Consider the following 18693-nt stretch of genomic DNA (forward strand, 5'->3'; position numbering starts at 1 on the left):
ATGTAATTGGTTATCACTAGAATATCAGCAGAGTAACATGCGAAAGCAAAATAGCATGCCATAACTTTAGAATGGTAAAACACATAAATGAAGAAGGCAAAAATATACCTCTAAGAGTAGAGGTTTACAATATTGAAAAAGATGATGTAAAACCGCCTGTCCTACAGCTGCCTCACTGTAAGTTGCCAGATCCAGACAATAATGCAGCATGAAAGTATGTGTACTTTCTATGTTGCAGCACGGCAAATCTTGTCCAACTGGACACCAGCAAAAAGACCAGCAGAAGAGGATACTGCCCCTCTAGAATGTGCTTTGGCCTTGATCGTGAGCTGTTTACCTGCCTTAGTATGCCAGAGCTGAATAGTTGTAGCAATCCATCTTGCAATAGTTCTCTTTGTGACTGCAGCCCCTAGTCTTTGGGGGTCATATGAGACAAGCAAGTGATCTGTTCGGCGTAGCTGTTTTGTTCTTTGCAAATAAAACTTAAAACATCGTTTAACATCTAAGGAGTGAAGAGATTTTTCTGCTGCAGAGGATGGATTCAGAAAAAATGTGCGGAGGACAACAGGTTCATTAAGGTTAAACTGAGTTGGGACCTTCAGGATGAATTTAGTATTTGTTCTCAGTAAAACGTAGTCCTCTGTAAATTGTAGATAGGGTTCTCGTATAGTGAAAGCTTTGATTCCAATTATTTTCCTTGCGGAGGTAAGTGCGAGAAGCAATGCCACTTTCCAAGTGAGAAGAGCTCAATTTGGAGAATTGATTCAAACGGGGCTTTCATTAGTTGAGATAGGTTCACATCGAGATGACATACTTGCAGAAGAGGCTGAAAAGGAGGAAAAGTCCTAAATAATCCTTTCATGAATTGTTTGATGATGCGAGAGGAACAAAGGGAAAAAGCATCGGAAGTGCGTCCGTATTGGGAGATGGCTGCGAGGTGGACACTCACTGATGCGTACGCCAGTCCTGACTTTGCCAAAGAGTGTAGATAAGGCAAGACTTGTTCCAAAGATGAGAGAAGAGGGTGGATATTGTTCCAAGGGACCAACAAAAACGCTTCCATGTTAATCTGTATCTTTTATTGGTGGACTCAGCTCTCGCCCTGGACAACACGTCACTCCAGTCCTGGGGAATGCCTAAAGCTTTGAATTAATTGAATTCAGGTGCCAAGCATGCAACTGAAGAGAAGCTGGGAGCAGGATTTGTCCTTTGCTCATGGTCAGTAGAGCCGTTATCACTGTAAGGCGATAAGGCTTGGACTTCGAAAGTACAAGTAGCTCCGTGAACCAATGCAGGCGGGGCCAACGTGGAGCAATGAGGATCAGCCGGCACAGTTCTCTGTTCATCTTCATTAGAACCATGGAGATGAGAGGGCAGAGGGGAAAAGCGTAAGCAAAGATTCCTGACCACCCTATCGCAAACGCATTCCCCCAATGACCTCCTCTAAGGGTTCCCTGCTGGTGAAGAACCAGCATTTTTGGCTCTCTTGAGCTGCAAAGTGGTCTAAGTTGGGTGTTCCCCATTTCCGGAAGATGGAGTCAAGAATCAACTGATCGAGTTTCCACTCGTGACATGTTCGTTCTATTCTGCTCAAGGTGTCTGCTAGGTTGTTTCTCTCTCCTGGAAGATGTTCGCCTTGATGATGATGCGGTGCAGTAACGCCCATTACCAGATCTTTCGAGCTTCCAAAGTTAGAATCGGAGTCCTCGCTACTCCCTGCTTGTTGAGAAAGTGCATGCATGTGGTATTGTCTGTACGAATGAGGATGCTCGTATTCTTGGGAGAAATGACTGAAGAGCCAGTAAAATTGCCCTCAATTCCAGGAAGCTGATGTGCATCCTGGAGAGAGAGACTCCATTTGTGACTTACTTGAAGGTGCCCCCCTCCCCCCACCAGCCTTCCAGTTAAGCATCTGTGGTTAGAACGAACTCTGGAAGTGGAGAGAGGAATGTCAGGCTCACACAGAGATTGCTGGTAGGCTTACACCAAGAAAGTGTTTTTTTTCATGATTGGAGTGATCTGAATAATGTCCTTGATTGATCCGGTCACCTGAGACATTGCCTGTCCAACTGCTCCTGGAAAGGTCTCATCCTGAAACGTGTGTAAGGCACCATGAGGATGGCCGGGGACATCATGCCGAGAAAGGATTTGAGGAAAAGGACAGAAGCAAACTCTCTTCTGCGACTGTGAGCCAGCGATAGTATGGTGTTTTGTCTTTTTGTGGATAAGAATGCCTTGATTTGGAGGGTATCCAATGTCGCTGTGAGAAAAGTTATCCGTTAAGAAGGTGTGAGAATGGATTTTTGGTAATTGGCTGGAAGCCCTAGAGAGCGAAACAGTTGTAGGCAGATGGAAATGGCCTCCGAGGCCCGTTGAAGAGAAGGAGACTTCACTAGCCAATGGTCAAGAAACAGGAAAATCTGCAGGTCTCGTAATCGTAGGTGTGTTGCCACAGGAGCGAGACATTTGGTAGAAACCTGAAGAGCTGAGTGGAGGCCGAAGGGAAGGACCTTGAACTGATAGTGCGCACCTGTCACGGTGAAACAGAGAAACCTTCGATGTTTGGGAAGGATAGGAATATATGAATACCCATCATGTAAATCAAGGCGGGCCAGAAAATCCATAATATCTCCTGGAGAGTTACCATGCAGAAGGATTTTTTCTGTAGATATTTGTTGAGCTTTCTGAGGTCCAGAATGGGACGCCATTTTCCCGATTTCTCATCACAAAAAAAAGCGGGAGTAGAAGTCCATTCCACTTTGAGGGCTTTGTACTCTTTCTATGGCTCCCTTTTGTAGCATGACAAATGCCTCCTTCCTAAGTAACTGAAGATAGGATGACAGATTTTTGTGGAGGATGAGGAGGTGGTACTGTGACAAATTCCAGGGTATGGCCATACTTTTATTATATCAAGGACCCATTTGTCTGTAGCGAGCGAGTTGACAATAGGCCAGGGAGGCCGCATCCATAGACGCATCAATAATCCTTGAGGCAGATTTTTTGCCTTCTAGAAGAATCTTTCTCACCTCTAGTCTCTTGTCTTCTGGAAGGAAGTACACGTATGGAGCGATATCGGCCCACATGGCGGTTGTATCTCCCTTATATCGCTAGCGAATTGGCTGCGATCACAGTAATGCCTGAGATGGTGGTAAACCTCTTGCCAATGTTATCAAGGTGCCTCCATTCTTTATCAGGTGGATCGGTGATAGACGCTGAAGGGTTCCTTGATCTCCATTGCGAAGCTTGAGTTATTACGGAGTCTGGTTTCAGGTGTCCTACCAGACAAGCTGGACCATTATCAAGAGCCTTGATTTTTTTGTCTATTCTAGTCAAAACTGCGATCAGTGTAGCAGCTGTTCTCATAACCTTCGCACCATCCTCCCAAATATGGTCTATTATATGGTTTGCTCTCACAGTCGTCCGAGATTGGTCATTAAAATCGTAAAGAAAGCAGTCAGACTGCTTTACTGTCATCGGTAACAAAGTGAGAAGCTGCTCTCTCCAGCAATGCATGGAAACCGCCAATGTCCTCCGGCGGAGAATCCGCTATCTAAGAAGATGGGGAAGCAGGTGTTGAAATTATGTAATCTTCCTGCTCATTGCCAGCTGGCCTTGTACCTTGAAGTTCACCTTCTTCTACAACCCCATCATCAGAGGTGTCATGCTGTTGCGGAGGTAGAACATTATCTGTTGCTGGTGACATCCTAGGCGAAGGCTCAGACATGCGTGGTGGAGATGCGGGTAGAGGCGGAGGTGCACTTGAAGAAGGAAAAAAAGTATGGTAATCTTACAACGTCTTGCAATTCTTGAATTAATGCCACGGGAAGGGTGACCATGGGTTCATGAACAGGTTCCATGTATTGCATCTTTGCATGTGGAGTGAGAGAGTCCTCCTAATAATGACCCTCATAGTCATCTTTATCATCGTCCTGATACTTAACATGAAGCTGAGAGGAACTGTGAGCAGGGCCAAACATGTCGTCTTCATCAGACTCCTCCAAGAATGTTGAAGGAGGTAAAGGTGATTTCAGTAAAGGATTTCGAAGAAAACACCTTGTTAACAATGTCGTCGGCGAGAACATCAACGACTGTTAGAGAGGTGTAAGTTGTAACATTAAACGGTCGTTTGAGGTTCTGTGTCCTAGGCTTCATCATCTTCGTCGACGGCAGTGGTGTCTGTGTCATCGACAAGGACTTAATTGAAACGGATGATGAAATTATCATTACTGTCGATGCAGATACTGTCGTCGAAGAAGTTGTTGTCGACGGAACAAACGTCGACGACAAGGATGTAGACGTCGACGAGGAAGTTATTGTTGACTGAGTGGACATCGTCGACGAGGAAGTTGTCAGGGGTGAGGGTACCTTCGCCGCAACAGGCATCGTCAATGTGAATTTTTCCGTTGACGAGATCGTCGACGGCAACAGAGGGGTAACATGCCCCGGTAGTGATTTCTGGTTCGATGGGGACCCAGATGACAATGCCATCGACGACACAAGTTTTTTAGAGACTGTAATCTTCACAGATGCCTCTATAGAGGGTTTCGCACGTTTGAGGTCAGATGGGCTTTCTCCTCAGCAGGAAATGGAAGCTTTCCTTTTTGTGAGGGACCTGCTGCCTCATGACGGGATTTTTTTTAAGCTATTCTATTACCTTTAGGAGAGTCTTGTGACCTCTCTCTCCTTTTAGATTTTTCCACAGAGGCATGTGAGGTACAGCTTCCCTCATCATCAGAGACAACATCAGATTTACTTTTAAGTCTCTGCAGCCAAATCAACAACCTTCCGTCTTTATCTTTAAGGGTTTTGGTTGAGAAAGTCACACAAATCTTGCAATCCATTACCTTATGCTGGGGGTACAAACAATAAGGAAAATGCAACTTACCCAGTATGCATCTGTTCTTGGCATACAGGGCTGTAGTCATATGCTTTGCATATATCGCCATCTCGTGTTGGGTCCGGATGTTTGCACTTTGTTTTTCTTCGAATCAGTCTTTCCAGTCACTAAGTAGGTGACTCCTCCTTTCGGTGATAGTGCGCATGGGCATCGACTCCATTGTTAGACTGTTTTCCCGCAAAGGGTGATAATGGAGATAGTAGGAGTAGTAAAAGGAGATGTCCATGAATGCATGTATCTAAGTAAGCTATTACTGCAACCGGTATAGGTACCCCGGGAGGTGGGTGGGCGCATATGACTCTACAGCTCTATATGCCAAGAACAGATGCATACTGGGTAAGTAGCATTTTTCGTTCGAGGCATCATAGCTGTAGATCTTATGCTATGCACAGAGTATATAGCAGTTATCTTCCAAAGCAGTGGCTAACCTTTATCTGTTGCACTGGTCTGAAATAGTGTACGTAAAAAACTGCCTAGCCCACTCTAGCTTGTTGTCTGGCTAACACATCTACACAATAGTGTTTTGTGAATGTGTGAGGTGTAGACCATGTTGCAGCTTTGCATATGTCATCTATGGGTATATTTCCTAAGAATGCCATAGAAGCCCCCAGTTTGCGTGTAGTGTGCGCTCTAGGGGAAACTGTTAATGTTAGTTTTGCTTTTGGTGGCAGATTTGAATGCACTTGACTATCCACCTTGCAATTCCAGATTTTAATATGGGATTGCCTTTGTGTGGTGGAGCAAAGGAAACAAAAAAATGATTTTTGTTACGGAAAGGTTTTGTCCTTTCTATGCAACACAGCAATGCTCTCTGTACATCTAATGTGTGTAGAGCACGTTCCACTACTGAATCTAGTTGAGGGAAGAACACTGGTAACTCAACAGACTGATTGATGTGAAAAGCAGAAATGACTTTAGGAAGGAATTTAGGATTAGTCCGAAGAACTACTTTATTTTGGTGCATTTGTAAAAAAGGTCCTTGGATAGTTAATGCCTGAAGCTCCCTTACTCTTCTGAGTGATGTGATAGCCACCAGAAAAACAGTTTTCCATGTGAGAAATTGCAGTTCACATTTGTGCAATGTCTCAAAAGGTGGACCCATTAGTCTGGTGAGGACAATGTTGATATTCCATACCGAATCAGGTGGACGTCTCGGAGGAATAACTCTTTTGAGTCCTTCCATAAATGCTTTAATGACAGGTACTCTAAAAAGAGATAGATGTTGTCTATTTTGTATGTATGCAGCTATTGCGGCTAGATGTAAACGTACAGACGTGTATGCTAGATTGGAACGTTGTAGGTTAAATAAGTAGCATATAATATTTTGGACAGAAGCATCCAGCGGGTTGATGTGGTTGTTATTACAGTAAATCACAAACCGCTTCCACTTTGCTGCATAGCAGACTTTTGTGGTAATAATACGTCTAGCTTCTTTGATAATATCCATACAGTCTGGTGGTAGATTAAGATAGCCAAACTTTAAGACTTGAGGTGCCGAGTTGACTGGGGTCTAGGTGTCTTATGTCTCCAGGGCTCTGTGTGAGGTGATTGGGTGTAAGACGTAGTTTTTGATGAGGAACTATCGAGAGTTCCAATAGGGTTGTGAACCATGGTTGACATGCCCATGTGGGAGAGACTAGAATTAATGTCAGGGACGCTTGTTTGAGTTTCCGATCCACTAATGGAATGACTGGGAGAGGCGGAAAAGCGTAAGCAAATATCCCTGACCAGTTCATCCATAGTGCATTGCCTTTGGACAATGGGTGTGTCCACCCTGGACGTGAAGTTTGGGCATTTTGCATTAGGTGTGTGGCAAACAGGTCTATGTCTGGAAAGCCCCACATTTGAAAGAATGGGAGGAGAACTTGAGGGTGTAGTTCCCATTTGTGGAGTTCCTGTGTCTGACAACTTAGCAGGTCTGCCGTCTGACTGTCTACTCCTGGGAGATGTTCTGCTAGGAGACAGATCTTGTGATGAATGGCCCACCTCCAGATGTCCTGGGCTAGGTGGGACAGTTGGAGTGAGTGTGTTCCCACCTGTTTTTGTATGTAATACATAACTGTCATGTTGTCGGTACAAACTAGGACAGTTTTTCCCGCCAGCTGTGTTTGAAAAGCTTTGTGGGCCAGAAATATGGCCATGAGCTGTAAATGGTTGATGTGGAGCAACTTTTGTTGGTGACTCCACAGTCCTTGCACTGTGTTGTTGTTGTAGATGAGCTCCCCATCCAGTTAGAGACGTGTCCTCTGTCAGTACGTTCTGTGGAACCGGGTCTATGAAGGGCCGTCCTTTTGACAGATTTTGTGTGTTTCACCACTGCAGAGAGTAAAGAGTACAGCCGCTTACCAACACTAGATCGGTTAATGGACCGTGGGACTGGTTCCACTGACTGGCTAAGCATTCCTGAAGTGGACATATGTGGAGCCTGGCATACTGGACGATCATGATGCAAGATGCCACCATCCCCAGCAGTTGCATATGACCCGAGCTGGAAGATAATGATAGGGTTGAAACTGAAGAATCAAAGCCGGACAGCATTGGGAAACGCTAGAGCCCTTTGAGTATCCAAAGTGGCTCCTAGGTAGTTCTGAATATTGGCTGGCTGAAAATGTGATTTTGGCACATTGACTGTGAACCCTAGTTGATTTAGTAACTTGATTGTTAAGGAAGTGTATTTGAGACACTGTTGGTAGGTGCTGGCTTTAATGAGCCAGTCGGCTAAGTATGGGATGACATGGATGCTTTGTCTCCTGAGATGAGCATCTACTACCGCCAGACATTGTGTGAATACTCTGGGGGCAGTGGTGACTCAGAATGGGAGTACCCTGAACTGGTAATGTTGGCCCGCTAGCACAAACATGAGAAATTTGCGATGAGCAGGGTGGATTGGAATATGAAATTAGGCATCCTTTAAGTCCAAAGTGGACAGAAAGTCACCTTTTTGCAAAAGAGGTAGTAGTTATTGAAGTATTACCATGTGAAAATGGTTAGATTGCTTGTAAAAATTGAGTTCTCTGAGATCTAAGATTGGTCTGAAAGACCTGTCCTTTTTTGGTATTAGGAAGTAAAAGGAGTACACACCCGACCCTTGGTGTTGTAGTGGTACGGGTTCTATAGCTCCTTTTAAAAATAGAGACTGTACCTCTTGTTTGAGGAGGTGTAGATGATCCAGTGAGAGTTTGTGTGACTCTGGGGGAATGTTTGGAGAAGTGTTAACGAAGTCCAGGCAGTAACCAGAACGCATAATTAGTAAAACCCATTTGTCTATTAATATTGACTGCCAAGCTTGTAAGAAATGTGACAGTCTTCCCCCGACAGGTTTTAAATGGTCGGGGGTAAGTATGGGTAAGCCACTGTTTTGTATTGGAGGGGGAGGTGCGTGTGCTAGAACCTCTACCTCTGCCTTTGCCGTGGTTTCCTCTGTAACCCTCTCTGAAGTAGTTTTTAGAGCCAGAGAGTTGGTTATTGCCCTTGTATGTGGATGCAGTTTCTGTGAAAGTATTTTTGGACCCTGCTTGATAGAAGGAGCGCCGAAAGGAACCACGGCCTTGTGTGTACTGAAGGGCTCCAACTGATTTGGCCACTTCAGTGTCCTTCTTCATCTTTTCCAGTAAAGCATCTACCACTGGGCCAAAGAGGTGTTGTTTGTCAAAGGGTGTATTTAATATGGAGGTCTGAACCCCAGGTTTGAACCCCGATATACGTAGCTAGGCTTGTCTTCTTAAAAGGACACTAGTGTTTACCGCTCTGGCAGATGTGTCAGCAGCAACTAGGGAACAGCTGATTTGATTGTTCGAAATCAGTTATCCCTCCCGTACTAAGTCTTGTGCTTTAGATTTATACTCTTGGGGTAGAAATTGGATGAGTTGTTCCATTTCATCCCAATGAGCTTGTGTGTTAGATATGCGCCAGACGTTTGCTGCTTGTGAAGCCACCCTTTTCCCTGACACATCGAGAAGCTTTGATTCTTTATCTGGGGGTGGAGCATCCCCTGTAACTTGGAAGTTTGCCCTCTTACGTACATTTGAAACTACCGATGACTCTAATGGTAATTGTCCCCTTATGTACATTGGGTCAATGGTGCTGGCTTATACTTTTTATCCACCCTCGGGGTAAGGATATGTGCCACGACAGGATCGTTAAATATGTCGTCCACATGTCTGATCGTCCCTTTCAGCATGGGTAACGCATGATTTTGCCTTTTGTGTACTGTTTAGTGTTTCAAAAAGGAAATCCTCTTCGAGGGATTCCTTGTGGAGCTGCACCCCATGTTAATTTGCAGCCCTGCCTAGTAATTCAATATAGCCTAAACTGTCATCTGGTGGAGCGGGCCTGGTAGGGCATAAGTGAGGATCATTGTCTGTGGGCGAGTCAGTGTTGTATTCGTCCCATTCATCTACTGGTTCTGGCCGGTTGTCATCATTATCATCCCCATCATCCTGATTGCCAGGTGTATGTGGTGGCGAGTGCTCAGGTGAAGTTGGCACAGGTAGAAACTGAGGAGAGGGTGCTGTTGGAAGAGGAGGAGGGGAAGGGTTAGGCCCAATATTTCTCTTCTTCAAAGGAATGTGATATTCCTCTTCAGTATCAGTCCTTCTCTTTAGAGTCACTTTGGTGGTAATGTGCCCAGTTTTAGGGTGAATGTATAACACCTTCTGTTTTGAGGCCAGTTTATTGAGCAGATTGTCAAAACTGTGCTTTTTTGGTGATTTTGGTACATCAGTCTGTTTTGACGCTGAAGTTTTCGGTACCAACGGCTTAGGGGCTGGTGTCTTCGGATCCGAAGGGGTTTTCGGTGCCTAGTGGTGATGTTTGGAGCCGGACTCGGGTTTGGATACCTAAGACTTTGGCTCGGTGCCCGACTTGGAGTGGGGCTTTTCTGAGCCGGATGGCTTTTTGCAGGCTTCGATGCAGAGCCGGAAGACGGGGCGTAGGAAGCGTGGTCTCGGTGCCGACCGGGGCCCGAGGGCGCGAGTTGGTCCGGAGCCTTCGTTTTAGGTTGACTTGGGAGTTTGGGCAAGGTAGGGACGGTACTTACAGTACATTGTCCATGTGGGATGTCCTCATCCTGATCGGAGCCGTCCTCGGAAAGGGAGATCGGATCCTGTTCTTCCTCGGCTCCAATAAAGTCGCCGGCTTCTTCATCCGATTGCGGTCCGGAATGGAGCCTGCGTGTCGTGGCGTCGAGTCTGATGGTCGCGAAGCGTCTTTTTGGAGTGGAAAGCTTGGCACGCATCGCAGACCTGCTCACTGTGTTCCGGTGACAAACACAGGTTGCAAACTTTGTGAGAGTCATTGCACGGGTATTTCGCGTGGCACCGAGGGCAGAATTTAAAGGGAGTTTGTTCCATCAACTGCGAGTCGAACTGAGGCGGCTAGGCCCAATGGCCTACCACGAGCTCTTCCGATTCGAAAGAGGGTTTTCCGAAATAAACACGATACATGAGGAATGGAGTACACGATCGGAAACAATACCGTCGAGGGTGAGTGTTCTACGCACCAAGTGAAACCGAAAGATCGATGTCGAACCGGAGCGCAGCATGTAACATCCAAACCCGATGGCGGACAAAAAACAATCTAACAATGGAGTCGATGCCCATGTGCACTATCACCGAAATGAGGAGTCACTTACCTCGTGACTGGAAAGACATTTTCTAGAAGATATCTGGTAGTTTCGAAAGAAAAAACTGAGCAGAGCTCAGGGAGACTCCCTGTCACAAGACGTGCCGTAGAAAATCTGAGGAACGAAGCCTTTCTTGGGAGTGTTCTACAGAGGGCTGTCGCCTGATTGGCTATTACTTAAGTTTGGTTCTTTTTTACAAAAGAAAGTAGATAGGTTATTGCAGACTGTTCATCGCATTATAGCCTAAGATAGTATTATCTACTGCTTTTATAAGGATACCGTGGGACTCCCACTACGACGACGGGAATGATTCAAGCATGTGAATCTAAGAAAGATCCAATACTGGAGAATATCCTTTTGAACAATATTTAAGACCCATTTGTCTGTTGTTACAACGTGCCTCTCTACCAGATTATTGGTAATACTTACCCACAACCGGAGTGGGAAACAGAAAAGGAGGAAGTAAAGGCTCATTCCTTTGCCGAAGGTCTTCCAGCTCATTGCCGCTAAGTTCCCCTACCTCTTATGGCTTTCGAGGGTGAGAGGGCTGCAGTTGGTGGTGTTGATGAGACCAATGAGGGGTTTGAACCCTCTGAGGAAAATATCGGCTATCGGAGGGTTTGTACCTCCTAGGATATTCTCTCTGTTATTCTAGGCCAACAGCCTTCAAGGTGTCCATCTCAGTTTTAATTCGGGACATCTCATCATCTACATAAGACCCAAAGAGTGTGTTCCCTGAAAACGACATATTCAGCATATGTTGCTGTGCTTCTGGTTTGAGACCAGTGATTCTGAGCCAAGATGATCAACATTCACAGATCCTATGACATTATCCATGAGCAGCCAGATCAGACGTTTCAGCTGCTGCACCAATGATCTAGTTTGCCACTAGGCAACCTTCATTCAAGATCTTTTGGATATCTGGTATTTCTTCTATGGGGAGTTTCTCTGTGAATCTATGTTATGAATCCTATAGAGATCTGTCATATCTCCCCAACAAGGAATAGCAGTGGAAACCTTCATTGTCAATGCTGATGTTCCACACATCTTTTTTCCAAGTGCATCAATATGCTTACTTTCTTTATCCTATGGTATGGAAGATGAAGGAGCAACAATGTGTGACTTATTTGCTGCCACTACAATTACAGAATCCAGAGGAGAGTCTGCTCTAAGGAAGAGGGAATCTTGGTCAGGTGGCTTACATTTATTAAGTCGTCGAGATGGAGCAGGCTTAACTGATGAAGATGTAAGGAATAATTACATTGCAGGTTCTAACAAGCTGGGACCTTGAGGGATTAAAGACCATGCTGTCGTTCTTACTAATCCTTGATTTAAGAAGATTGAACAATTATATAGAAAACAAAGCTTCATGCACATATGTTCCCACAATATATTGCACCCAGCCTTAGAGCTCAAAGGTCTGCTGTAGGATTGGCTTACATATATTAGATGCAGTGATTTTGGGATGGCACACAGGAGTGTACTACTGTGTGCCGTGTCATGCTTTGATTCATGGTTTGCACCATGTCATGCAGCCTGTAATGGCAGTCTGTGAGGAATTTGTGTGTGGGTCCCTTACGGTGGCATAAGATATGCTGCAGCCCTTTGGGACACTCTTTAGTACTCACGCCCTAGGTACCTGAGGTACTATTTACTCAGGACTTATAGGGGTGCGTTAGTCCTTAGCCAATTGTAGCACAGTTACAAAACATCTTGTTTTGGGGAAAGAGCATTGGCACCGAGGTCTGGTTAGCAGGCCTCAGTGCATGAGACCAATGAGGGGTTTGAACCCTCGGAGGAAAATATCTGCTATCGGAGGTTCTGTACCTCCTAGGATATTCTCTCTGTTATTCTAGGCCAGCAGCCTTCAAGGTGTCCATCTCAGTTTTAATTCGGGACATCTGATCATCTACATAAGACCCAAAGAGTGTGTTCCCTGAAAACGGCATATTCAGAATATGTTACTGTGCTTCTGGTTTGAGACCAGTGATTCTGAGCCAAGGTGATTAACATTCACAGATCCTATGACATTATCCATGAGCAGCCAGATCAGACGTTTCAGCTACTGCACCAATGATCTGGTTTGCCACTAGGCAACCTTCATTCAAGATCTTTTGGAAATCTTGTATTTCTTCTATGGGGAGTTTCTCTGTAAATCTACGTTACGAATGTTGACGAAAATCAACATTAAGTAGCTAAAAAGGGGGCAAAAAGTGGGGAGGTAACTGCAAGCAAAAGCTCAGTTTCCTACACCTGTATACATGAAAATTTAGAAATTCGAAGGGTGTCAGACGCACGGGTATGCTGAAATATGCATCATCCCCATTTATGGTGACTAGTGAGCCATCTTCATGACTAATAATAAGCATTTGCTGAAGGCTAACCGTTTCGAAGCTTTGTTTTCTATAGAATTGTTCAATCTTCTTAAATCAAGGATAGGCCTCCTATCTCGATTTTTTTTACGATCAGGAAGAATCCTTAATAATATCATTTTTCAGACATTCTGGCACTTTCTCTATTGCTGTTTTGAGTAGAATATGTGCAAAATGTTTTTGAGTTCTCAAAAGTGCTTGTGATTTTCTATTTTTCAGGGATGACTTAGAGGTTCAATGACAAACTCCTAAGTTTGCACCTTGTGCACAATGTCTAGGACCTATTTTCTGACAATATCTCCTGCCATGCTGTTTGAAAGAGTAGATGAAAGAACAGATATCTTTGTGAAATCATTGCCTTGTCTATTTAGGCTGTTGCCGGCTCATATTCGTTGATAAGTTCATCCTTGTCCTCTCAGTTGTTTTTGAGATATGGTTATATTGGTATGAGCTTAACTTTGTGATGCGGATTTGTAAGCATGACAATTACTGCCATATTGATAGCATCCTCTGTATTGCTACTGTCTTCTGTAATTCTAATAGTTGTCTCTTTTGAAGATAACCTTAGGAAATAGCAGGATAAGTATCTGTCTTTACAGCCAGGTGGGATTCATCCATTTGCATGCCAAAGATGTTGTTTCCATTAATTAGCACATCCATCACCTTTGCTTGCAATTCTTGAGTGAAAGTAGTGAAGTAGTGCTATCTTGCCATCAATATCTGCATATTGCAGCTAAATTTCCAATCTGTCGAACGTCTGCTGCAACATAGCTGAATTAATTAACAAAGCAGATCACCTTCTTTTAATATAGCCAAGGCTTGGACCTTGTCTTCAGATGGAAGCTTTTGTACAAATTGGGATATATTGTCCCACAGTTGTCATTTTCAGATCCTACCTACAGGACATGCATTACAAAGCAAATGCAACAAAGGTGAAGGAATAATGGCGCAGCACTTTAAGTTTGTGCGTAAAAATGTCTTGTTGGATATACAATTCGAAAGACTATATAATTAAGATTGAAATACAGATTTATGATCACCAAACTCGCACATACAAATTTATGTAATTTGCACAAAAAAAAATGCGTAATTTTGTCACAAACTCATTCGCAATTATTTTAGTGAATCTGGACACATTTTGTTAAATGTAAGGAACACACATGGATTATCATACATTTAAAGGTACAGAGGAGCATTCAAGAATTGGAACAAATACAAGAAATTTGTCAATTTAGGCAAGTTAAAAAAAGTGTGCCAAATCTGAAAATTCGAAATTGGAAAAAAAAACTACTCCAAAAAGTATAGTCCCTCACAACCAGCCTTACCAGCTCAACGAGAAGTGGGCAGCGAGCATACAGCACAAAAAGATGTGCATACAGGACAGTGCCACAGTCCATCTGAAACTGCACATCGCTCAGATGTGGATTGTTCACCATTCCACCAAAATCAGTTGCAAGAGTGACAAGTGGTTGCTACAGAAAAGACAGAGCAATTATTTAGAATGCTTATAAAACATGGTGGGGGGAAAATCATTAACAACCAATTACAGGGGATAACTTCACAAGAGTGATGTTCTCAATTAGAAAGGTGCATTACAGCTTCACATGTGCACTCTTTTTTTATAATTGGACAGCTATGTATTATTTTTACATAAAAACGCTAACAATAACAATCAACACACAAAAGTTCAGCCAGGAAATTCAATCATACAAGATAAAAGGTAAGAGTAGGAAATGGAGAATATCATACAGTACCCTAGAGTTACCCTTTGGAGTGAGCAGCAAACAAGTCTGAAGCCTCCTAAATCCTCGTAAACGCGTTCCCCTCGTCTACACCTTCTCTAAAAGATTTTCCTAAACATATTTTTATTGGTATTTCAAAATATTGACATTTTCGTTGACAATTACAAATATGTGCTTTTATCATACCATGGCATACAATATATCGAAAGCAGTGACATATGATTGTGTCCGTTCACATATTAATTATACCTCTGCCCCTCCCATGGGGGGCGACTGTAACATGCCTCGCTAACACCCATTATTACATTCCTCTCATCTCTCAGGGCGGTCATGCGCTTAACTTTCCGTAACCTATATGCCATCTTATTTGTATTTTTTATTTCACCCAGAAGTTGGGGAGTCGTCATATATATTATCTGTTTGTTGTTTTCTTCTAACTAACCAAAACCAAATGCAAAACAACTATGGGATGAGCGCACGAAGGGAGGCCTTGTTGCTATACCAATTATCATTCTAAAATAACTATGTGTTGTGTATCAGGGGAGGGTGTCCCAAGGCTTCATCTGCCGTTCCCACACGAAACCAATGATTGATCTACCCCGTCCCCACATGGTGTTGTGATGCTTGAGGGAGGGATGTGGGGGGCAAGCTCACTACCTCCCATCATACCCGTTGCCCTGGGGTTCGTTCTCATGGACAGCCCCATCACTATCGTCCGACCCCTGCCCTGAGAGCTCCTAATTAGTCATCATGTCTCTCCACTGTTCTGCCAGACGATGACGTTTTAAAAATAATTAAGGCTCTGCTCTCCACCCCTGCCCAGTGTAAGACATCTCGTCTCCAAAGCCCTTCCTATGGTTTCAGGGCTGACTTCCAGGACATGGATAATATTAAGGTCAGATCAATAAATCTGTTGACAACTTTTCGCTTGAGGGCCTGGGAAACAGCCCCAACAAGCAAACTTCTATTGTGGCCTCAAGTACGCACCCTACTGCTGTGTTCATCTGTGCTAAGACCTCGTCCCAGAAGGGTCACAGACCAGCGTAGTTCCAGGTCATGTGTAAAAAATCTGCATCGTTCTGTGTGCACCATGGGCATTTACATCTTCTCTACATATGGTACAAGTGACTCTCTATAGAGATAATTTAAACTGTAGTCAAGGAGATTTCTGCTATACATGGAGGGGGTCCAGAGCATTTACATTTTAAAATTAGGATGCTTGAGCAATTCAAAATTCACCTCATGTCGATGCCCTGTGCCAACTCGACTTCCTATTAGACAACTACTATTACCTACTGCTGAAATGGCTAACAATTTGTATAGACAAAAAGATGCTTTTGGATTAGAATTGTGAAGGTCACATAACATAGGACTTGTACTTGGACCCCAATGTTCCATTAGCCTAGTTCTGTGAACTTGTAGGAGTATTCTCAAGAACAAAAGACTTAGGGAAAAGGGGAAGACAAGTTGGAGTAGCTACCATAACTTTTCGAGAATGTAGCCAATGATACATTTCAGGAAGCTATGGCCAAACTGAACATCGGAGTAAACAAAAAATGCTGTGTGATTAGAGAGTCCATGCAGGGAAACATGGAAAACGTGGCGGCAGATCACTACTTCAACCATCTGGAAGGCACCAGGTCGAAGGGCCTCTCCGACCTGGCACGTTCCCTTTGTTCGAATTGCCTGGACCACCAGATCGCCCTCTCGGCGGAACACCTTCCGGGGATATCCAACTGGGTGGCGGACTGGCATTCGCGTCATTGGCACAACTCCAGCCTCTGGCAGCTTCATCCGGGGGTCTGACAGGCTCTCAAGGAATGCTGGGGCCCTTTTTATATCGACATCTTCGCTTCTCGATTGGACCATCAGCTGCAGAGGTCTTGCAGTTGGAAACCGGACCCCAATGTGGTAGCCACTGATGCATTCCTCCAGGATTGGAGCAGGAAACGGGCATATGTATTTCTTCCGTTTGCCATGATAATGCGAATTTCCACTCAGGTTCGGAAGCAAGCTGCAGACCTAGTCCTGATCACCCCGACATGGAGATCTCAAGTCTGGTTTCCAGTTCTGATGGAACTTTCTTGGGATTTTCCAATCCCTCTACCCCGGTTTCAGGATCTCCTCAAGGATCCCCTGGGAAACAATCACCACATGGTGCTGTCGCAATCTCCCGGCCTCCTGGCCTGGTGGATTACCGAGAATGTTGGAAAGTCCCAGGCATTTCTTCAACCGCTGCGGCGTTGCTCACAAAAAGCATGGGCAGACAGCACTAATAGGAGATATCGATCAGCTTGGTCAAGATGGCTGGGTTGGTGTTATCAACGACCGCTGGATCCTGTGGGGGCAGATGTTGTATGTGTAGTCAATTTCTTGGTGGATTTGACCTCATCGGGGTTTGGCTTATAGATCCATCGATGCCTTCAGGTCTGTGATTTTGGCAGGTCACCTGCTAGTTGATGGTCGTCCAGTGGGCGAGCAACCTCTGGTGTGCAAACCCCTAAGAGGAGAGAGGTTATCAATTCCTCCGGAGCCTAAATACTCGCGTCTGTGGGACGTGAACAAGGTTCTAAACCTGTTTAAATATTGGCGGTCGAATAGGTACCTGTCCCTGAAGCAGCTATCAGCAAAACTAGCTACTCTTTTATGTTTGATCTCCTGCCACAGAGTCTCGGATGTCAGAAACCTGGATTTAGCAGGTAGAGTTTTTACCCCAGACGGGGTCACTTTTACCATTTCTAAACGTATCAAATGTAATTCTAGATCAGTTTCATATCCTTCCTTTCCACAGGTACTTAATCTTTGTGTAGTTCGTACCTTGATGGCGTACGAGTCAGTAACGGAGGAATTTCGACCTCATAGGGAGCATCAACTGTTTATAGCTCTTACCAAACCACATAGGGTGATGTCATCTTCTACCATTGCCAGATGGGTCAGGTGGGCCATGCAGAAGCGGGTATTGATACTTACCAGTTTGGGGCACGTTCAGTGAGGGGAGCTATGGCGTCTAAAGCGTTCCCCCTTGGTGCCCGCTTGGTGGACATCACTAATGCCGTGGATTGATCCTCTTACTCCACTTTCAAGAAGTTTTACTTCAAACCGGTCACACATGTCATCATTGGTGGTGGATAAGCTTTGAACTAGCCTAATCCTTGCCTCTGGTCCTGACATTCTTGATTTGTAAGTTCATGCTTGTGGTTCTGATACGCTTATCTGAATTCCTTTAGGATCGGAGAGTTCCAAACAGGATTAATGTATTGTGGATGAGAAGATGTTCGCAGAAAGAAAGAGTGTAGAGCGAGCGGGTGTCAAGCTCCAATCGGGGCCTCTACAAACAAATGCCCAGACTTCTGAAGAAGCGAATCTTGCAGCCCCTGGTACCGCCTTGTCTTGCTGAAAAGCTAGCGAAGAGGCGCGAGCGCCCTGGAGGTAGATGCACTGTGCGCGCAAAATTGACCGACGTGGACTCCCTAGCGATCGGAAGACCGCTCCGCGTCCTGAGAGCATAAGCGCCCGGCCACGAAGGAGCAAAAAACGTTCACGCGGCTGTTCAGGCTGGGCAAACAACGACCAGGCCAACGCGATCGGTAACGTGGGCCATAAATAATCAACAAAGCAGAACTAAATACCCAAATTAGCGCAAAAGAAGCAAGAGAAACAAAGGTACTCATCTGTCGGCTGTTGGGGCAGCAAAGAAAGAGGAGTGTAGAGTGTCGACGGCATCGGTTAAGAAGGATCCTGGGCTCCTGATTGGACATTCTTAAACTGTTTCTTTTCCCACTGCCTGATGGGAAATGTAGTTTTATAAGGTTTTACATGTTGTTCTAAGGGTGCTGGAGAAAAATAAAGCGAAAAAGATAAGCCTAATCCTTGCTTCCGAGTCCTTAACAGAATTGAAACGTTCCGTAACGATAGCTAGGAAATTTTTCATTCAGACAAAGTGGAAGACTTCAATGTCTTCAACCATAGAAATCAAAAGCTATTTGTAAAAAAAATATCTTGTTTATTCAAACTAGACTCTAGGAGACTTTCTAACGGCCAATCTACACCAACCAAACA

General features: G+C 44.5%; 1 protein-coding gene across 2 annotated transcripts in view; it reads right to left on the reverse strand.

Moving 5' to 3' along the window:
- SLX4 (SLX4 structure-specific endonuclease subunit) overlaps positions 1–18693 on the reverse strand; it is a 432160-nt gene that overhangs the window by 147862 nt on the left and 265605 nt on the right. For both annotated transcript variants that reach the window (XR_014969527.1, XM_085628449.1), the window contains exon 10: positions 14218–14364. Coding sequence is in view for 1 of the 2 variants with exons in the window: in XM_085628449.1 (XP_085484575.1) it covers positions 14218–14364 (147 nt within the window). In the remaining variant the exon portion in view is untranslated. The remainder of the gene's footprint in view (positions 1–14217; positions 14365–18693) is intronic.

Source organism: Triturus cristatus, chromosome 10, assembly GCF_964204655.1.
Source record: "Triturus cristatus chromosome 10, aTriCri1.1, whole genome shotgun sequence".
Classification (NCBI taxonomy): Eukaryota; Metazoa; Chordata; class Amphibia; order Caudata; family Salamandridae; genus Triturus; species Triturus cristatus.